This window comes from Myotis daubentonii, chromosome 3 (assembly GCF_963259705.1).
Source record: "Myotis daubentonii chromosome 3, mMyoDau2.1, whole genome shotgun sequence".
Lineage (NCBI taxonomy): Eukaryota > Metazoa > Chordata > Mammalia > Chiroptera > Vespertilionidae > Myotis > Myotis daubentonii.
This window is the reverse complement of record NC_081842.1, coordinates 207939237-207955532: the sequence shown is the minus strand read 5'-3', so window position 1 is coordinate 207955532 and position 16296 is coordinate 207939237. Positions and strand designations below refer to the sequence as shown.

Genomic DNA, 16296 nt, shown 5'->3' with positions numbered 1-16296 from the left:
TTACTCGCTGAATGTGAGTCTCCTCCCTGCTGTTCAACACCCACCCCAACCCTCTCCCACTGCTCAGCTTTCAGGATGTCAGAATGGAGTTCTTCAGGCGTGGAGGGCCGGGATGCCCTCCAGGATGGCCCTCCTGAGCTGGCCACTCTTCAGGCCCGCAATCTGTGGGAGCCCCAAACCCAGGCCTCCAGGTCTCTAGTTCATTCCATCACGGTGGGATTCCCTTCCACCGGGGGAGTCTGGGCCTAACCAATGAGCCTTACTGACAAAGCAACAGGCTGACACTTGGTTGGAAGATGTTTAATTTGTGCTGTCCACGCTGGACACCGAAGTGGTGCCAGCCCCTGAGAGCACCCCTCCTCCCCCGCAAAGGGAGGATCGGGAGAGAATGAACATTGGGCGCAGGGAAGGGAGAAAAGAGCTGTGTACAAGACCTCTGACCACTTCTCTTCCATTCACAAACAGGAGGGGCACGTGGGGGGTGAAGGCAACGAAGAGGGGGACGATGTGATTACACCCGAGGCATGTCGACTTTTCACTGGGGGAAAGGGAGCCGGGACAAGGTTGTGCTCAGGGTGCTGGCTGGTGAGGCTGGGGGGAAAGCTGACAGCCAGAGGCGGGGCAGCAGCGCCCTCATTGCTTCCTGTGGGAGGTGAGGCCTTGCAGCTCCCCTCGGGCAGGGAAAGCCAGTCCCCGCCAGGTGGGGACAGCAGAGACACCAGGAGGGGGTCAGCCAGCTGGCCGTCCTCACCCCTGCTGAGGTCCCCGAGCCCACCACTGAGCCCACCACTCCCACCCCCAGGTGACCGCTCTCCGTCTGCTGCTCAGAGTCGTGTCCTGTTCGGGAGAAGTAGACGCTGGACTTCCGTCGCCTGTCCTGACGCACAGGTGCACGCATTTAGGAGGCAAGCAGGGAGGGGAAAGGGCCACAGTGACGTGTCCAGCCTTACCATTTTCTCCTGGGGTGTGAGCAAAAGGGAGAGAGACCCGGACGGTCTCTCCAGAGGCAGCTCCGAGAGGCGTGCGTCACACTGAGCCCGCCTCTGAGTCACTTAAGGCTCAAGTCCACAAGAATCAGAGTCACCAGCAAGGACCCGAAGACACGGGGGCACGAGCTGAAGATCACCGGCTCCGACGCCGGAGCGATGAGGTGCTCACAGTCGCACTTGGCGGGCTCCGGGGAGGGAGGGCAGGCCAGCACACCCCCCAGGCTGGGCTTGGACTCTCCTGTGCTGGGAAGCTTCCCTCTCAGGTTGGAGTGTGAGGTCTGGACGGTTCCCCACCTCCCTCCCTCAGTCATACCTGGAGATAGCAGCTGCCCCTGCCCCCCCGCCCCCCCATACTCTTGTAAGGCCTTGAGATAAAACCCCTGAAAGGGGAGAGCTTCCTTTCATGTGTAACCGTGGGGCTTCGAGACTGTCAGCTGTTGTACAAGGGAATCACCCGGGTGATCTCCTGCCGGCAGATGGGGCACTTCTTGGGCTCTGGCAACGCCTGGTAGCACTCGGTGCAGGCACACACGTGCCCACACTCCAGGAACACGCAAGACTTGAAGTTGCTCAGACACACGACACAGGTGCTCTTCAGACTCTCCCTGTCCTCGGGCTTGGCTTGGCTCAGCAGCTGCGCCTCGTGCTCCCGGAACTCCTTCTCCATCTGCTTGAGGCGCAGGCGCTCCTGCCACTGCAGGTACTGCTTCCGGAGGATGAAGAAGAGGGCCGCGCACGCGGCAAAGCCAAACACCAGCGTCAGGACCTTCCAGAGCCTGACGCTCGACTCCTGCCTCTGCAGCAGGCTGTCGAAGTCCTGGCTGCTCAGGTAGTACTGCATGCCCTGCTTGGGGGGCTGCAGGCGGACCGAGTTGTTGTCCAGGACCAGTTCACCCACCCCCGTGAGGGTGGCCCCAACCTTCAGCATCTCCTCGGTCTCCTGGACGCCCTTGGGCCGCTCCCCGCTGATGTAGTGGCCGATGGCGTCAGTGAAGGACTGGATCGAGGGGTGGAACTTCTCATACACCGTCTCCAGGCCCAGATCCACGGAGTCCAGCGGCTTCAGCACCCGCACGGCCACACCCACGCCCTCCTCGTGGGGGACCAGGTCAAAGGGCACCGTGTTGGTCCTCTGGTGAATGATCTTTGAATAGTCATTCCTAAAACAATAAGAGAACTCAAGATAAAACAAAGGACAAGCAAACACCTCACACCCAGGAAGAGATGGAGGTCGCATACATGCCAGAGGACGGTAAAATCTGACGCAGCTAGAAGAGGACAACAGAAATCAGTATTACCCAAGTGCCTCAATTTGTTAGGTTCTCAGGCGATCAGTGGGCAACAAATACCATCATAGATCACCTCTACCATCTATTTCCTTTAGCCACTTTAAAACAAATATCCAATTCTTTAAAAAATTAAAAACAGCCCTAACCGGTTTGGCTCAGTGGATAGAGCGTCAGCCTGCAGACTCAAGGGTCCCAGGTTTGATTCCAGTCAAGGGCATGTACCTTGGTTGCAAGCACATCCCCAGTAGGGGGTGTGCAGGAAGCAACTGATTGATGTTTCTCTCTCATGAATGTTTCTAACTCTCTATCCCTCTCCCTTCCTCTCTGTAAAAAATCAATAAAATATATTTTTTTTTTTAAATTAAAAACAGAACTACCAGATGATCCAGTAATCTCACTTCTGGGTAGTGAACTGAAATCAGGATCTCGAAGAGAGATCTACTCGCCCATGCTCACGACAGCATTGTTCACAACAGCCAAACATGGAGGCAGCCTACGTGTCCATCGACGGATGCATGGAGAAAGAATGCCACACACACACACAGAGGAATATTATTCAGCATAAAAAGAAGGAAATCCTGCCCACCAGAGTGGCTCAGTGGTTGAGCACCGACCTATGAACCAGAAGGTCACGGTTCGATTCCCAGTCAGGGCACATGCCCAGGTTGAGGGCTTGATCCCCAGTGTGGGGTGTGCAGGAGGCAGCCAATCAATGATTCTCTCTCATCACTGATGTTGCTGTATCTCTCCCCCTCTCCCTTCCTCTCTGAAATCAATAAACTTTTTTTGTAAAGAAGGAAATCCTGCCACACACAACAAGATGGATAAACCTGGGGAGCACCATGCTAAGCAAACGAGGCGACTCACAGAAGGTCCAACACGCGTAATTCCATTTATCTGAGGCATCTCAAACAGTCACACTTACAGAAGCAGAAAGCAGAACGGTGGCTGCCAAGGGCTAGGGGCAGGGGAAGAAAAGGGACGCTGCTATTGAATGGGTACAAAGTTTCAGTTACACAAGATGGACCAATTCTAGAGATCTGCTATACAGCTGTATGCCTCTAATTAACAAAACTGTACCGTTACACTGAAAAGTTTGTTAAAAGGGGCCCAGGCCAGCATGGCTCTAGTGCAGGGGTGGGCAAACTTTCTGACTCAAGGGCCACAATGGGTTCTTAAACTGGACCAGAGGGCCAGAACAAAAGCATGGATGGAGTGTTTGTGTGAACTAATATAAATTCAAAGTAAACATCATTACATAAAAGGGTACGGTCTTTTTTTTCAACATAGTTTGCCCACGGCTGCTCTAGTGGTTGAGCCTAGACCTGTGGGCTGGGAGGTCGCAGTTCAATTCCTGGTGAGGGCACATGCCTGGGTTGCGGGCTCGATCCCCAGTGGGGGCGTGCAGGAGGCAGCCAATTGGTGATTCTCTCTCATCATTGATGTTTCTCTTTCTCTCTTTCTCTCCTTTTCTCTCTGAGATCAATAAAAATACTTTTTTTAAGTTTGTGAAAAGGGTAGATCTTGTGAAGTGTTCTTACTACAGTAAAAAAATATAATAAAGTACAAAACAGAAACCCACTAGGGTCATTTGGGAAAATGGTACTCCATTTAAAAGCAAAATAACCCACAAATTCATTTTAATAAATACTGAAATCATTAGTCCATGACATAAGTGAGTAGTTTCAAACTTGGGCGGTCATATCAACAAATCCAGCCCCTGTCCTGGAGACCCTGGTCCAGCAAGTCTGGAACAGGGCCCAGGAGCCTGCATTTGAACAAGATGCCCAGGTGACTCGAAGCTAAGGGGACCTCAGACCACACACAGAATATTAACAACATTAGGAAACGGGCCTACACCTGTCTCAGGAGAAGCTGACGTCAGGTTTCAGCAGCGGAGAGAGGCTACGTACGTACCAGAGGTGGGTTGTTCGGTTCCACACCATCTTGTGCTCCTGAAGCGTCAGCCGCTGAATCACCCCCTTGCAATTTTCCACAAACTGGCTGTTGAGCGTTTCTTTAACAGACCGAACAGCTCCTACATGGAAACCAATTATTTTATTTCTGAAGCACTGCTCTGCCCTTCCCTTTAGGTCATTTAAATTTTGTTTTTAGTTTGAGTTCATTTCACTTAACAAAATGGTGACCATATTATCAACGTAAGTTATGCTTTGTGGGTGCTCTTCCAAGCACAACAACAACCCTGTAAGGTAGACATTCTCTTAGAGATGGACAACAGAGGTTCAGAGAGGCTGGGCAACCCCAAGGTCACTGCAATACTCCAGGTCTTTCTGAGCCCCAAGTCCAAGTTCTGGACTACTGCCCCAAATATACACATATCAGCCAAGAACAAACTTTCAGAAGTGGAAGTTACTTTTCATTTTACCAATAAACAAACATACCTTCAATAACAGCGTAAGGCACACATTTTCCTGGAGCTTCTGAAAGGATACTCTTTAAGTCTTCACCCAAGTGGATCCTTTTAGCTCCCTAAATGCAAACAACATATTAAATTGACTACTGAATACCGACATGTTCAATCAAACTTAAAGGGCAAAAAAAGAAAGACTATTTACTTTTTTCATGTTGAAAGAATGAGAAAATCAGGCAGGAAGGAGACTATAGTAGATTCAGACTCCAAAGCTGTGTCTGAGAAGTTTCATCATACAAACAGGCATGGGGCCCTGCCTCCCTCCACCATCTGCAGAACGGGGTGTCACATATATTCTTTTTTTTTTAATATGTTTATTGATTTTTTAGAGAAAAGAGAGGGGAATAGACAGATAGAAACATTGATGAGAGAGAAACATCATTGATCAGCTGCCTCCTGCACACTCCCTACTGGGGATCTAGCCCACAACCCGGGCATGTACCCTGACAGGGAACTGAACCATGACCTCTTAGTTCCTAGGTCGATGCTCAACCATTGAGCCACACCAGCTGGGCATATCCTTTCTCCAGTTAATGGAAATATACACTCCTTTTCATCTTCGTTTTTAAATGAAACTTATGAATCAATCTGTATACCATAGGCTGAAAATACCTGAATCTCTTCTTGACAATACAGAACCATACATCCAAAGGTTCATGTGTAAAGCATCTAAAGTACATGGTAGGGGCTGGAGCACTGGTAGGCACCATTACCACCAGGCCTTTATGAACTCACGCCCTGCATCGTACACCATCATAAAGGGATGCCTTTGCTCTACAGGCAAGGATCTGTTACCTGGTGCCAAACACTGTTCTATTTCAGTTTGTCTCTTCCCTTTCACAATCAGGTGCGCATAGCGACATCTGCCGCTGTCTTCCTCTGACAACCACTAGTTCTCCCACCCCTTCCAATTCAGTTTCCCACCTGCTGTGCTTGGGAACCAAGCAAGCCTGTTACTGCTCTAGCAAAACTATGAAAAAAGTTATCAAATCAATAAACATTTCCTGAGCACCTATGTGCCAGGCACAGTGCTGGGCGCTAGGGATTCAGGGATGAATGAAGGACAATTTCCACTTTCACAGTATTCCCATCAACAAATCTTAAGGATGTCAGATAAGTTACCTCTACAGAGGAGAGGAGATACTGCATACATATTAAGGTCACTCTAAGATTAAGCTACTGCTACGCAGTAAATGAGCAAGGTCAGCACACACTTATTAACCACCTACACTGTGAGAAAATTTTTAAAATGATACCGTAACAGCTAACACGGTGTATTTGCTCGTTTTATTATTTGTCTTCCTCCACTGGACTATTAGACTCTAGGAAAGTTAGGGCCCTGCTTGTCGTGTTCACTGCTGTCACCCTAGTGCTGAGAACCGAGCCTGACACATAGCAGGCACTCAATTCGTATTTGATGAATACACACGCTCTTACATATGCCATAGCACTTTGCTAAGCACTTTAAATCTATAAATCCGTTTAATGCATACACTATCCTTATACAGTAGACATTATTAACCTCAATTACAGATAAGAACACTGAGGCTCAGAGAGGGGAAGTGACTTGTCCCAAGTCACACAGCTGGTGAAGTATCCACCAGGAGATGGCCAGTTAGAATTTTTTTAAAGGGCTGGAAGAGGAGTATGCTCAGAAAGACGTGGGACTCAATCAAGCTTCAATGCATCTCCTGTGGCTTTGAGCAACTTAATTTACCTAAGTCTCGGTTTTCAAAAGTGTAAAAGATGGGGAGAATGATCTCACAGAATTTTTATGTGGATTATATGAATCTTAAGATGTAAAGAATCTAGCCCAGAGGCTGGCACATAGTAGGCATGCAATAAACATGCATTCCCATCACTATAAGAAAGACACAGTGATAACACACAAACCTGACTATACAAGTCCTGTAATCTAATCAAAAAATAGAATCTAAAATATTAGGAGTCCCAAATCTTTTTACAAAAAGGGGCCATTTCATCCTCATTTAGGAACTAATTGGCAAAGCTTTGAAGGTCATCCAAAAATGGGTGCTGGGGAGTTCAATGTTTCAAAGAATCCCACATCAGGCCCATTCCTGATTTCTGAGTCAGGAAGTGAAGTATCAGTTACACTCACAGCCAATCACTTCCAAAGTAATTTGGTTATTTAATTAGGCGAAGAACAGGAGAGCTGGAATCTCACTAGGACCCCATTCACACCACAGACTCAATTGTTTGGTAACTTGGTTCCCTGCAGATAGATTCCAAAACTCCTCTCACAGCGGGAATTTCACACATTTGTTTCTAACACAATTAACACTATCAGGAAACAATCTGATAGTGAAGTTGGTAGGTTTAGGAATCCAGCTTTCAAATAAATGTCCAATTAAACCCTAACTGTTGTAGTGTGAAAATGTCAGCCAAAACGAATCCACACTTATTGAGCATCTAATCAAGCACTGAATCAGAAGATAAGGGCCCTGTTTCCAACCTAATGAGGTCCATCTCTTTCTCGTGGGCCATTCACAGTACAGCAATGTCCTCAATCAGAAAAAAAAAAAAAAAATCCCACAAGTGGAACTAAAAGATCTAAGTTTCAGTTTCAGCCTGACTAACTGTAAGACCTTTCCTGTACGCCCAACTTCCTGATTTGCAACCTGGAAGCAATTTTCACTTTATCTCAAAAATTACTGTGCAGAAAAAAAAAATAACAAGATGGGAATGTCTTATGTAAGCTGCAAGGTGCGGCTGAAGAGTGTTACTTTTAAAGTAGCTTAAAATATTAAAAAGGGAGGCGTCTGTAGAAGCAAGGAGCTGAGGAGCTGCGGCTTCTGCACTTGCTGTTCCCTCTGCCTGAGCCGCGCTTCCCCAAGACATCTGCAGGTCCCCCTCACCTCCTCCCGGCTCTGTTCAAATGTCACCTATTTAAAACAGCAAACCTCCGTGTCTCCAGCATCCCCACCTGTCACACCGCCTGATCTGCGTGTCCACTGTCTGTCTCGGTTGCAGTAGAATGGAGCCTCCATGAGGGCAGGGGCTTTGGTCTGTTCTACCCAAGCGCTATCCCCAGAGCCTGCACTTAGCTGCTCAATAAATATTTTGAATCAAGTATTTAAGTCAAGATGCATATTCTGAATCATGGGAGGGACTTGGCAGAGAAGGAGTCGTGAAGCAGTCACCCCAATACCCGAATTCTGGTCCTCGGTCCTCCATTGCCTGCCCCGGGGGACACGCTCCTGGGCCTATTTCCTCTTTGGGGTAGTTTCCGCCGGTGGACCGGCCCCAGGCGAACTGCGGGCTCACCATTACCGGAGCCAGAGAGGACCGGCGGGGGACAGCACTGACCTTGAGCTCTTGGGCGACCTGGGCCTTCTGCCGGTACACGGAGTACAGGACGGCGGTGACGACGGAGCTGGTGCCCAGGAGGATGAACTGGCCCAGCGAGGGCCGCCCTCCGTTCTCCATGGCTGCGCCGAACCCCGAGTGCGGCGGGGGGACAGCGAGGTCAGGCCCCGCGACCCCGGCCCGAAACTCTCCCTCCACCTCGCTCCCACCCGGGACCGCACCCCCCGCCCAGGAGACCTTTCCCGGAAACCCTTATCGGGTCGCCAAGCGATTTCGTAATCCACACCGGAAGTGGGGGCGGGGAAAGAGCAGACCGGAAGGTGGTGTTGCCAGGGTGATGGCCGCGCAGCCACGGCGTCCCCAGGGGCGGGGCCTCCCGAGCCGGGCCTCCGCCCTCCTAGATCCTTTCGCCTTCCGCTCGCGGCGCACCGACCACAATGGATTGGCCCGCGTCTACCTCATCGCGGTCCCGTTGATCTCGTAGGGTTTGGGGGCTGTTTAATGTTGTTCGATGTCTCCACCATTAGCTTAGAAGGAAAGAAGAGGATGGGTAATAAGCATTTATGAGTATTACACATTTAAGCTTCCGGGAAAACCTTGGGACTTGGGTTTTATTATTACACTTGACAGATGAGAGAACAGGCCGAAGAGGTGGGGATGTGCTCAAAATCACACAGCCACTGAGTGCTAGCGCGGCATTTACTGGACTCCAGAGCCCTTACTCCAAGAAGGCAGATTATATCACCAAAGTAGCCCCTTAACCTGCCATCACGACATATAACAATTATTGTTTATTAACTAATACTTACAGCTACTTTTATTGAATGCCTATTACGTGTCAAGTATATGACAAAAAGCTTCACAGACATCATACCATTTACTCCTCACAGCACGGCTGTGAAGCAGATTTCAGAGACTGTGTTCTGACCTCTATAGTGATCTCCCTAAAATAATCAAGAGACACCCAAAATCGTATCCAGAACATCAACCTACAAAGCATTTGTCCTACGGGTTATGCTTTAAATTCTTGAAAATATAGGAATGTACCCATTGGCCCAACTCAATGTATATAAAATGCATTTAAAGACTGCAGGTAAATTGCTCCCAACAAGTAAAATCTCTTTAGTACAGCAGCTGGCTACCCCTGACATTTTTCTACCCCATTCCTTAATTATTCTTGGAGTCAAACAAGAGTTACATTCTATGAATATGAGGCTAGAATCTGCAGATTGCCAACACCACCAGATACCTTTGCTGATTTTCAATCCAAGAGGTTATCATAAATTTTTACACACACACACTTAAAATGAGATCTATATTTAATTTTGTAATGGAACTTGTCAAAAAGTTTGATAGCACATTGTGTTGGCAAAGGTGTGGGGACATCGACTCCTTTTTGACCTAGCAATTCCCCTTCTAGAAATTCTTCCTACATAGGTACACATGTGAACATGGTCAATTTACAAGATTATTCACTGCAGCATCACTTTTCATGACAAAAGAGTGAAAACAATCTAAATGTTATAACTAGTGAATTGGTTACATAAATTTTTTAATATGTGTATATGAGCATAGTAAAGTGAAAAGGCAGACTGAAAACCTGTTTGAAGATGAGTCCATTTACTTTAAAAAGAAGAGAGAAATACATTATGTTTCATATCTCTAGAAGGATTCATAAAAGCTGAAATGTTGGTTGCTTCCCTAAAGGGGAATTGGGTGGCTAGAGAACAGAGCCACTTTTTAATCTTTTGTACTTCTTGAGTGTGAATGTACATCATATTTTGAATTAATCAAACTTGAATTTGAAAAGAGAGGAAGAACATGCCAGTCACTCCATAACCAACAATTACAAACTGCATCTCAGCTACGGGAGTAGCCGTAAGTTGTTAAGGAGCCAGGCTCTGCTCTCTGGATGGTTAGGGTTTTGTGAAGAAGCAGACAGGGGCAGGGAATCTACCGTCCCAGGCCCAGTGAAATTAGGGCAAGCAAGAGGGGTGCAGTTTACTTTCCACCCAAGGGAAGAGATTTGAGTTCTGTAAACAGATGGGGGTCATTTCCTACCCTGAACCTGACGTGTCCCTCCTACTCAAAGATATACTCAATGACAGCCAATTTGCAAAACTCGTCTGGAAGCCAGAATTCCACTGCGGGGGGCGGGGAGGGAATGGAAATTATTTGTAAAATAATCTCCAAGGGTCCTTCCATTTCCACATTCTATAATCTCGGATTTTCCCAGAAGATGCTGTCAAGGCTGCAGTGGATACTATTAGCCACAAGGAGGCGCAATGAGCACAGGATGCCTAAGGCAAAAATAAGGGGGAGGGAGAGTAGACCCGCCTGTGGCCTAAAGAAGGGAGATAAAGGAATGGCGGATGAGGGTCTGGAGATTTAAAGGGACCATTGGAACTCCCTGTGGACCCACGCTGGGCTGTATCTAGGGGCCCAGTTAGTTCTCAGACCCGCCAACAGGCCCGGTGACCATCATCCCTGTGATGTGCAGGACCCCGCCCCTCCCCTTAGTTACTGTATTAATAGCACCTGTTGGTCAGCGGGAGGCACCTGGCACCCTGGGTATTGGGAAAGGATGATTCAGGACAGGCTTGGGAGTCAGGCGCCCTGAGTCCTCTATCAGCTCTGCCCTCTATTAGCCATGTGACCTCTGGCAAGTCCCAGCACCTTCCTGAGTCTCAGCTTCCTATCTGTATTCCAGCTGGGATTCAAGTCAAGCTACACCTCCTGCCCAGGTCCTGGGCAAACCACTTTACTGGTCTGAGCGTTCCTTTTCTCGGGCAGAGAAGGAAGGGGGTAATATCCCTGTTTCTGCTCTGACTGCTGTTGGCGCAGAGAAGTTGAGGTGTGGGTAGGCATGTTAGGAATTCCTCTCCTTTTATTATTTGTGTTCTTGATTTGCAAAACATGGGCAAGGAAGTGGGTGAATCTGAACAATTGTTTTTAAACCAATTAAATCCATTCAACATCATTTGGGTGGGTAATATTGTAATTTTTTTAAGTGTATTGTAGTCACAAGATAAATAAAAGTTTAATGATAAAACTATAGCTGAATGGCAAATGAGTAATACAGAGACACAAATAATACAGAAGTTCAGAGGAGAAAAACACATTGCCATAGGCTTCTATGGTTAGGAAATAACAACAATAGTAACATATACTGAACACCTACTATGTGCCAGGCACTAAGCCAAGCATTTTATATGCAGAATCATAAATCTTTTATTTGAAGCAACTTCAGGGATCATTCTACCACACATGTAATTATACACTTACATGTATAATTACTCATTTAGGTTCCCTCTCCCCTGCTAAATTCTAAGCTATTAGAATGCAGCCGTTAACAAGACAAGTACAACTTGAATGAGCCCGAGTTGCACCTATCTTGTTAACTGCTGCATTCTCAGTATTTAGCCCAGTACCTGGTATATAATAGGTGCTCAATAAATATTTGTTGACTAAATGAATGAATGGATCAACAACCCCATTCCAAACTGACTCCCAACAGGAGAAGCCCTTCTGCATGGACTCAGAGAGGGACATCAGTCTTTGCCTAAACAATTCTCTTGGTGGAGAACTCACTACCTCACAAAGAGTCTACTGTCAATTATCTTATATCTCTGGCACTTCGCCTCCTGGGCCCTGGTTCTGGCCCTGAGCCTTTGTCCATTGAGAGGAAAACGCTGGATATGGAGCCCTTCTGCACATCTCAGTAACTTCCTTTGAGTTCTGCCAATCAAGAGCCCACCTACCGCTGATGGAAGGAAAAAATATAATGATGGCTACAAAGGGTGCAAGGTCATTTTTCCTCAAGATGGGAGGGAACTGTCTATGTGTGAGGCAAATGGAATGGAACTTGAAGAGAAAACAGACTGTTGGTACTAGAGCGGAAAGGATAAGTGTGGGACGCTCTGTGGGACCTTGTGCTGCAGAGAGGCGGACCTTGGCCTGGGCCCCAGCCAATCATGGTGGTCCTGTTTCCATTGCCGGGGATTGGCTTAGGAACGAGCATGTGACCCAGTTCAGGCCAATGAGCTACAGGGGAAGGTCTGCTGAGGAACTTCAGGGAAGTCTCTTAAGAAGCACAAACTGGCCTGGCTCAGTGGATGAGAGCTGACCTATGAACCAATACTCAGTTGACCTATGACTCACAGTTTGATTCCCGGTCAGAGCACAAGCCTGGGTTTGCAGGATCAATCCCCAGCAGGGGCGTGCAAGAAGCAGCCGATCAATGCTTCTCTCTCATCTTTGATGTTTCTCTCTCCCTCTCCCTCCCTAAAATCAATAAAAATATTTTTAGAAGCACAGCTGAAAGAGATAGTCCCTGTTCTGCCTCTAACCAGTGTATCTGGAGGTGACATAACTGTTGAAGCCATGTTGCTGCCACCAAGACCAATACATAGTCTTGAACTTCTTGTCAGTGAGATGATAAATCTCATTGTGTAAGCCCAGTGAATTGGCCATTGGTAAGTACCACCACCAAGAGCATCCTAGCAGATACACAGATAAAAACAGAACTGCACTAATGAGGGCTCTTTCAGTGACGGGTGCAGAAGCCCGATTGTAACACCTGAAGCAAAACGTGGAATGTGCTGGTCCAAATAACTGAAAAGTTCAGGGTTGGCTGGATCCAGAGGCTCAAATCAAGAGGGGCATGGTCCCCAGGATCTCAAGGGCTCCTCAGTCATCCCTGACACACCCTGCTCTTTTCCAGGCAGACCCATGTGACACCCACCACCAGGACCTGCTGCCTTTCAGTTCTGTGGTCAGTCACTAAAGACCCTTGAGGCCCATTTCCCCATCTGCTCACTGTTTACCGTGTACCAATAGCTCCCCAGAGCACACACATTAAGAAAACTTTGTGTTGAAATGAAGCTAATATTTGCTGAGTGCTTTTTCTGTACCAAATCCTTTGTAAGCTTTATCTAATCAAATCCCTGCGATAACCTGTGGCAGAGACAGCTACTTACACCCCAATATTTGTCCCATCCACTCTTTCTTGGTAATCAAACCTCTTCTGTTTAACGGGGCACATAAAAAACTACATTTCCAAGCTCTCCTTGCAGAGGTACAACCATGGGACTAAGTTCTAGACTAGTGATGGTGAACCTTTTGAGCTCAGCATGTCAGCATTTTGAAAAACCCTAACTTAATTCTAGTGCCGTGTCACATATACAAACTTTTTGATATTTGCAACCATAGTAAAACAAAGACTTATATTTTTGATATTTATTTTATATATTTAAATGCCATTTAACAAAGAAAAATCAACCAAAAAAATGAGTTCGCGTGTCACCTCTGACACGCATGTCATAGGTTCGCCATTACTGTTCTAGACAAAGGAGAGGAAAGGGAAGTGTCCCATCAAATTTCCAGGGAGTGTTCTTAAAGGAAAGGAGGCATATCTTCCTGTCCTCCATTCTTCCTGCTGGCTGGAATTCGGTCAACATAGCTGTGATTGCGGATTCTGAGGTAAGAAGCCAGATGGTGAGGATGGCAGGGCAACAAGATAAACAGGGCCTGGGTCCCCAGTGGCTATGAAGCACTTCCCACACCTTTAATAGAGAAGTGAACTTTTGTCGATTTAAGCCACCGTCGTTTTGACTTTTCGGTTATTCCCAACTGTACCTAATCTCAACTGGAATCCTGACTCACCTGTACCGGCTCTCCCTACCCACTCCCCTGCTTTGTTTTGATAATTTGCATGTTTGTAATTGGTCTGCCATAGAATATAAGTTCACAAGGGCAGAGGTTTTCTGTTTTGTCTACTTCCACACCCCAGCTCTTCAATCGTGCCTGATACACAGTAGATGCTCCATACATATTTGTTGAATGCATGAGCTGAAGGACAACCAACCCTAAAGGTATGCAACGTTATGATTTCACTTATGAAGATGCTAAAGCTCAGGGTGGACCACACAACTAGGAAGTGATGGCGTCTGGATGTGAAGGGAACCCAGGAAGACTGGCTCTTAGACACTGAGCTGCCACCCAGTGCAGAGAAGCCCCCTGAACTCCCGCTCACTGGGCCCAGACCCTAACTCTAATGAGAAAGGCTGAAGTTCATGGAGGAAATGTGAGCAGGGGTGTTAGGCCAAGAGGGTTCTCTGAGGCTGTTACTAACAAGTATTGGGGATGAAAAAAGGAAAGCCTCGTGTTTCCTGGATTCTAAGACACACCTTACATTTCATTGGGAGTGAGGCAATAAACACTTCAATAAATATATCCATTGATCATCAGACACATCCTGATTTCAGAAACATTATAATGGGGACAATGTGCATCTCCAATGAGGCCATGGAGTAGCCCACCTTCCTTTGAGAAACTTGCTGGAGACCTTTTCTTAAGTCTTCCTTGCATGGATGTAGTTTGGCCAATGTTTTCTGTAAAAGAACCTAAAACAAGGCTGGGTTGTTTGATTTCCACCCCCCACCTACATCTCTGCCAGAGTTAATCACTCCCTTCCTTCCTGTGCCTTCTGCACTCCTCTTTCTTTCAAGCTGCAGTGTAATTTATGTGTTTACATACCTCCTCTGCAAGAGTCTGGGTTGGAGAGCCCGGAGCACATCCTGAATCCTGTCCTATTTGCCTCCCAGATCCCGACAAAGGGTCTGGCCCATTACAGGCTCTTAGTGAATATTTACTAAAGGAATGCATGAATGAATCAATGAGCAAATACATGGTAGAGTGGGTGAATGGTGATGCCTACACCTGTCAGATCCTCAGCCCACAGGTGTGTGTGTGTGTGTGTGTGTGTGTGTGTTCCCGTGTATGGCCACATCCCTGGTAGAACCCACACAATTCTCCAGGGATTAGAGCACCAAAGAAGAGAGAGGGAGCAAAATACAGAATTCCTTCTAGGCATTGGGGGGGAAGGACTTGGTTATGTGATCTTGTAGAAAAGAGCTGCTTTTACCTGGGGGAAAGGACCAGCCTCTGACCCTGTTATGGCCAAACCTCAGTGTCTCATCAAATCTGGGAGGACACCTGGTGCTGCTAACCTCACCTTCACCCTCCCAGCTCACAGGCAGGAAGGAGGCCAGACACATTTTCTCCCAAAAATATGCAGCAATGGCGGTTGCCATGAGCACTAGGATCCTCATGTTACTTGACATTCGTTTTTTTAGAAGTTCAGTTGCCATGGTAACAAAATACTGTTTGCCAGACTGAAGATGAATCTCTGGCTTAAATCTGAGGGAGATGAGGCTCTTTCTAGACATCTCCTGGAGTGGCAGGGCGGGACCAAGCCTTCTACCTCCGAACTCAATAAACATCAAAGAATTCAATCAAATTGCACGGAAGCAGCCTTGAAAAAAATGGTTGGGGGGAAAAAATGGTTGATGGGAAGGGAGTTCAGCTCCCATCTGCCTGCCTGGGGTGGAGGGCTGCCCAACGTCCTCCTCAAAGCCACCCCAGGCACTGTCGACACCGCCTGTCACATAGGTACGGGTGCCTGGTGCCAGTCACTGTTGCTGGTGCCACACAGCTTGAGAACAGACAAACACAGCCAGAGCCCATTCATTCAAAAATATATAATTGACCCTTGAACAACATGAGTTTGAACTGCGCAGATCCACTTAACACGGATTTTTTTCAATATACAGTTGGCCCTCTGGATCCCCAGGTGTGGGAAGAGCTCAGGAGATTTATCTCAGTGCAGTGGCAGATGCAATGGCGTGAGCACACTCCGCCTATACAAGCTTCCTCGGCACACCGGGAAGTGGCAGCGCCCGCCTGAGTAAGCCCCCTAGAGCCCCTACATAGTACCCTATCTTTCCTATCATTGGTTGCCCTAAGGATGGTGTAAACTTCTGATTGGTCTGGAATGTTATATATGTTGCTGCACTTAAACAATAAAATCAGATCTGCGTCTTGAACCGGTCTCCGGAGTCGGCCGTTAGGACTCCGTCGGCCTCACCCCCACGGGACCCCCTGCCTCACCCAGGTTTCACTTTAGAGGAGTCAATCAATCGAAAACAGTATTTTCCATCTTCAGTGGGGAATCCCACGGTGGAGGGCCAACTTCAGTTATATATGGATTTTCAACTGCACTGAGGGTTGGCATCCCTCACACCCATGTTGTTCAAGGGTCAATGGTATGTACTGAGCATCTCCTACTAGCCATGGATTGTTGTAGCCACTGGGATACAGATAAAAATCCTCCAGGAGGAGACTAAACCCTGCCCTCAAAAAGGCAGATGATAAGCAAATAAACAAGGAAAATATGGTTTATCGGAAGATGTGGTGGGTT

General features: G+C 47.4%; 1 protein-coding gene across 2 annotated transcripts; it reads right to left on the bottom strand.

Moving 5' to 3' along the window:
* Positions 1-284: 284 nt before the first annotated feature.
* Positions 285-8328, bottom strand: MUL1 (mitochondrial E3 ubiquitin protein ligase 1). 2 transcript variants are annotated; one of them, XM_059690951.1, is made up of 4 exons: positions 8037-8328; positions 4681-4768; positions 4196-4316; positions 285-2149 (listed from the first exon to the last, which is right to left on the bottom strand). In XM_059690951.1, exons 1-4 carry the CDS (start codon positions 8154-8156, stop codon positions 1420-1422), a joined length of 1059 nt encoding a protein of 352 aa, XP_059546934.1. In that variant the 5' UTR covers positions 8157-8328; the 3' UTR covers positions 285-1419. The 2 variants fall into 2 exon arrangements, with proteins under 2 accessions (XP_059546934.1, XP_059546935.1); XM_059690952.1 differs by lacking the exon at positions 8037-8328 and adding an exon at positions 4855-4914.
* Between the last annotated feature and the right edge of the window lie 7968 nt (positions 8329-16296).

What these genes read in the sequence shown, in the direction of transcription:
- MUL1 (XM_059690951.1), bottom strand. Translation starts at nt 8,156, where the DNA reads ATGGAGAACGGAGGGCGGCCCTCGCTGGGCCAGTTCATCCTCCTGGGC. An exon ending in GCCTTACGCTGTTATTGAAG is followed by an intron (nt 4,317 to 4,680) that starts GTATGTTTGTTT and finishes GTTTCCATGTAG; the next exon opens with GAGCTGTTCGGTCTGTTAAA. An exon ending in AACCGAACAACCCACCTCTG is followed by an intron (nt 2,150 to 4,195) that starts GTACGTACGTAG and finishes TTATTGTTTTAG; the next exon opens with GAATGACTATTCAAAGATCA.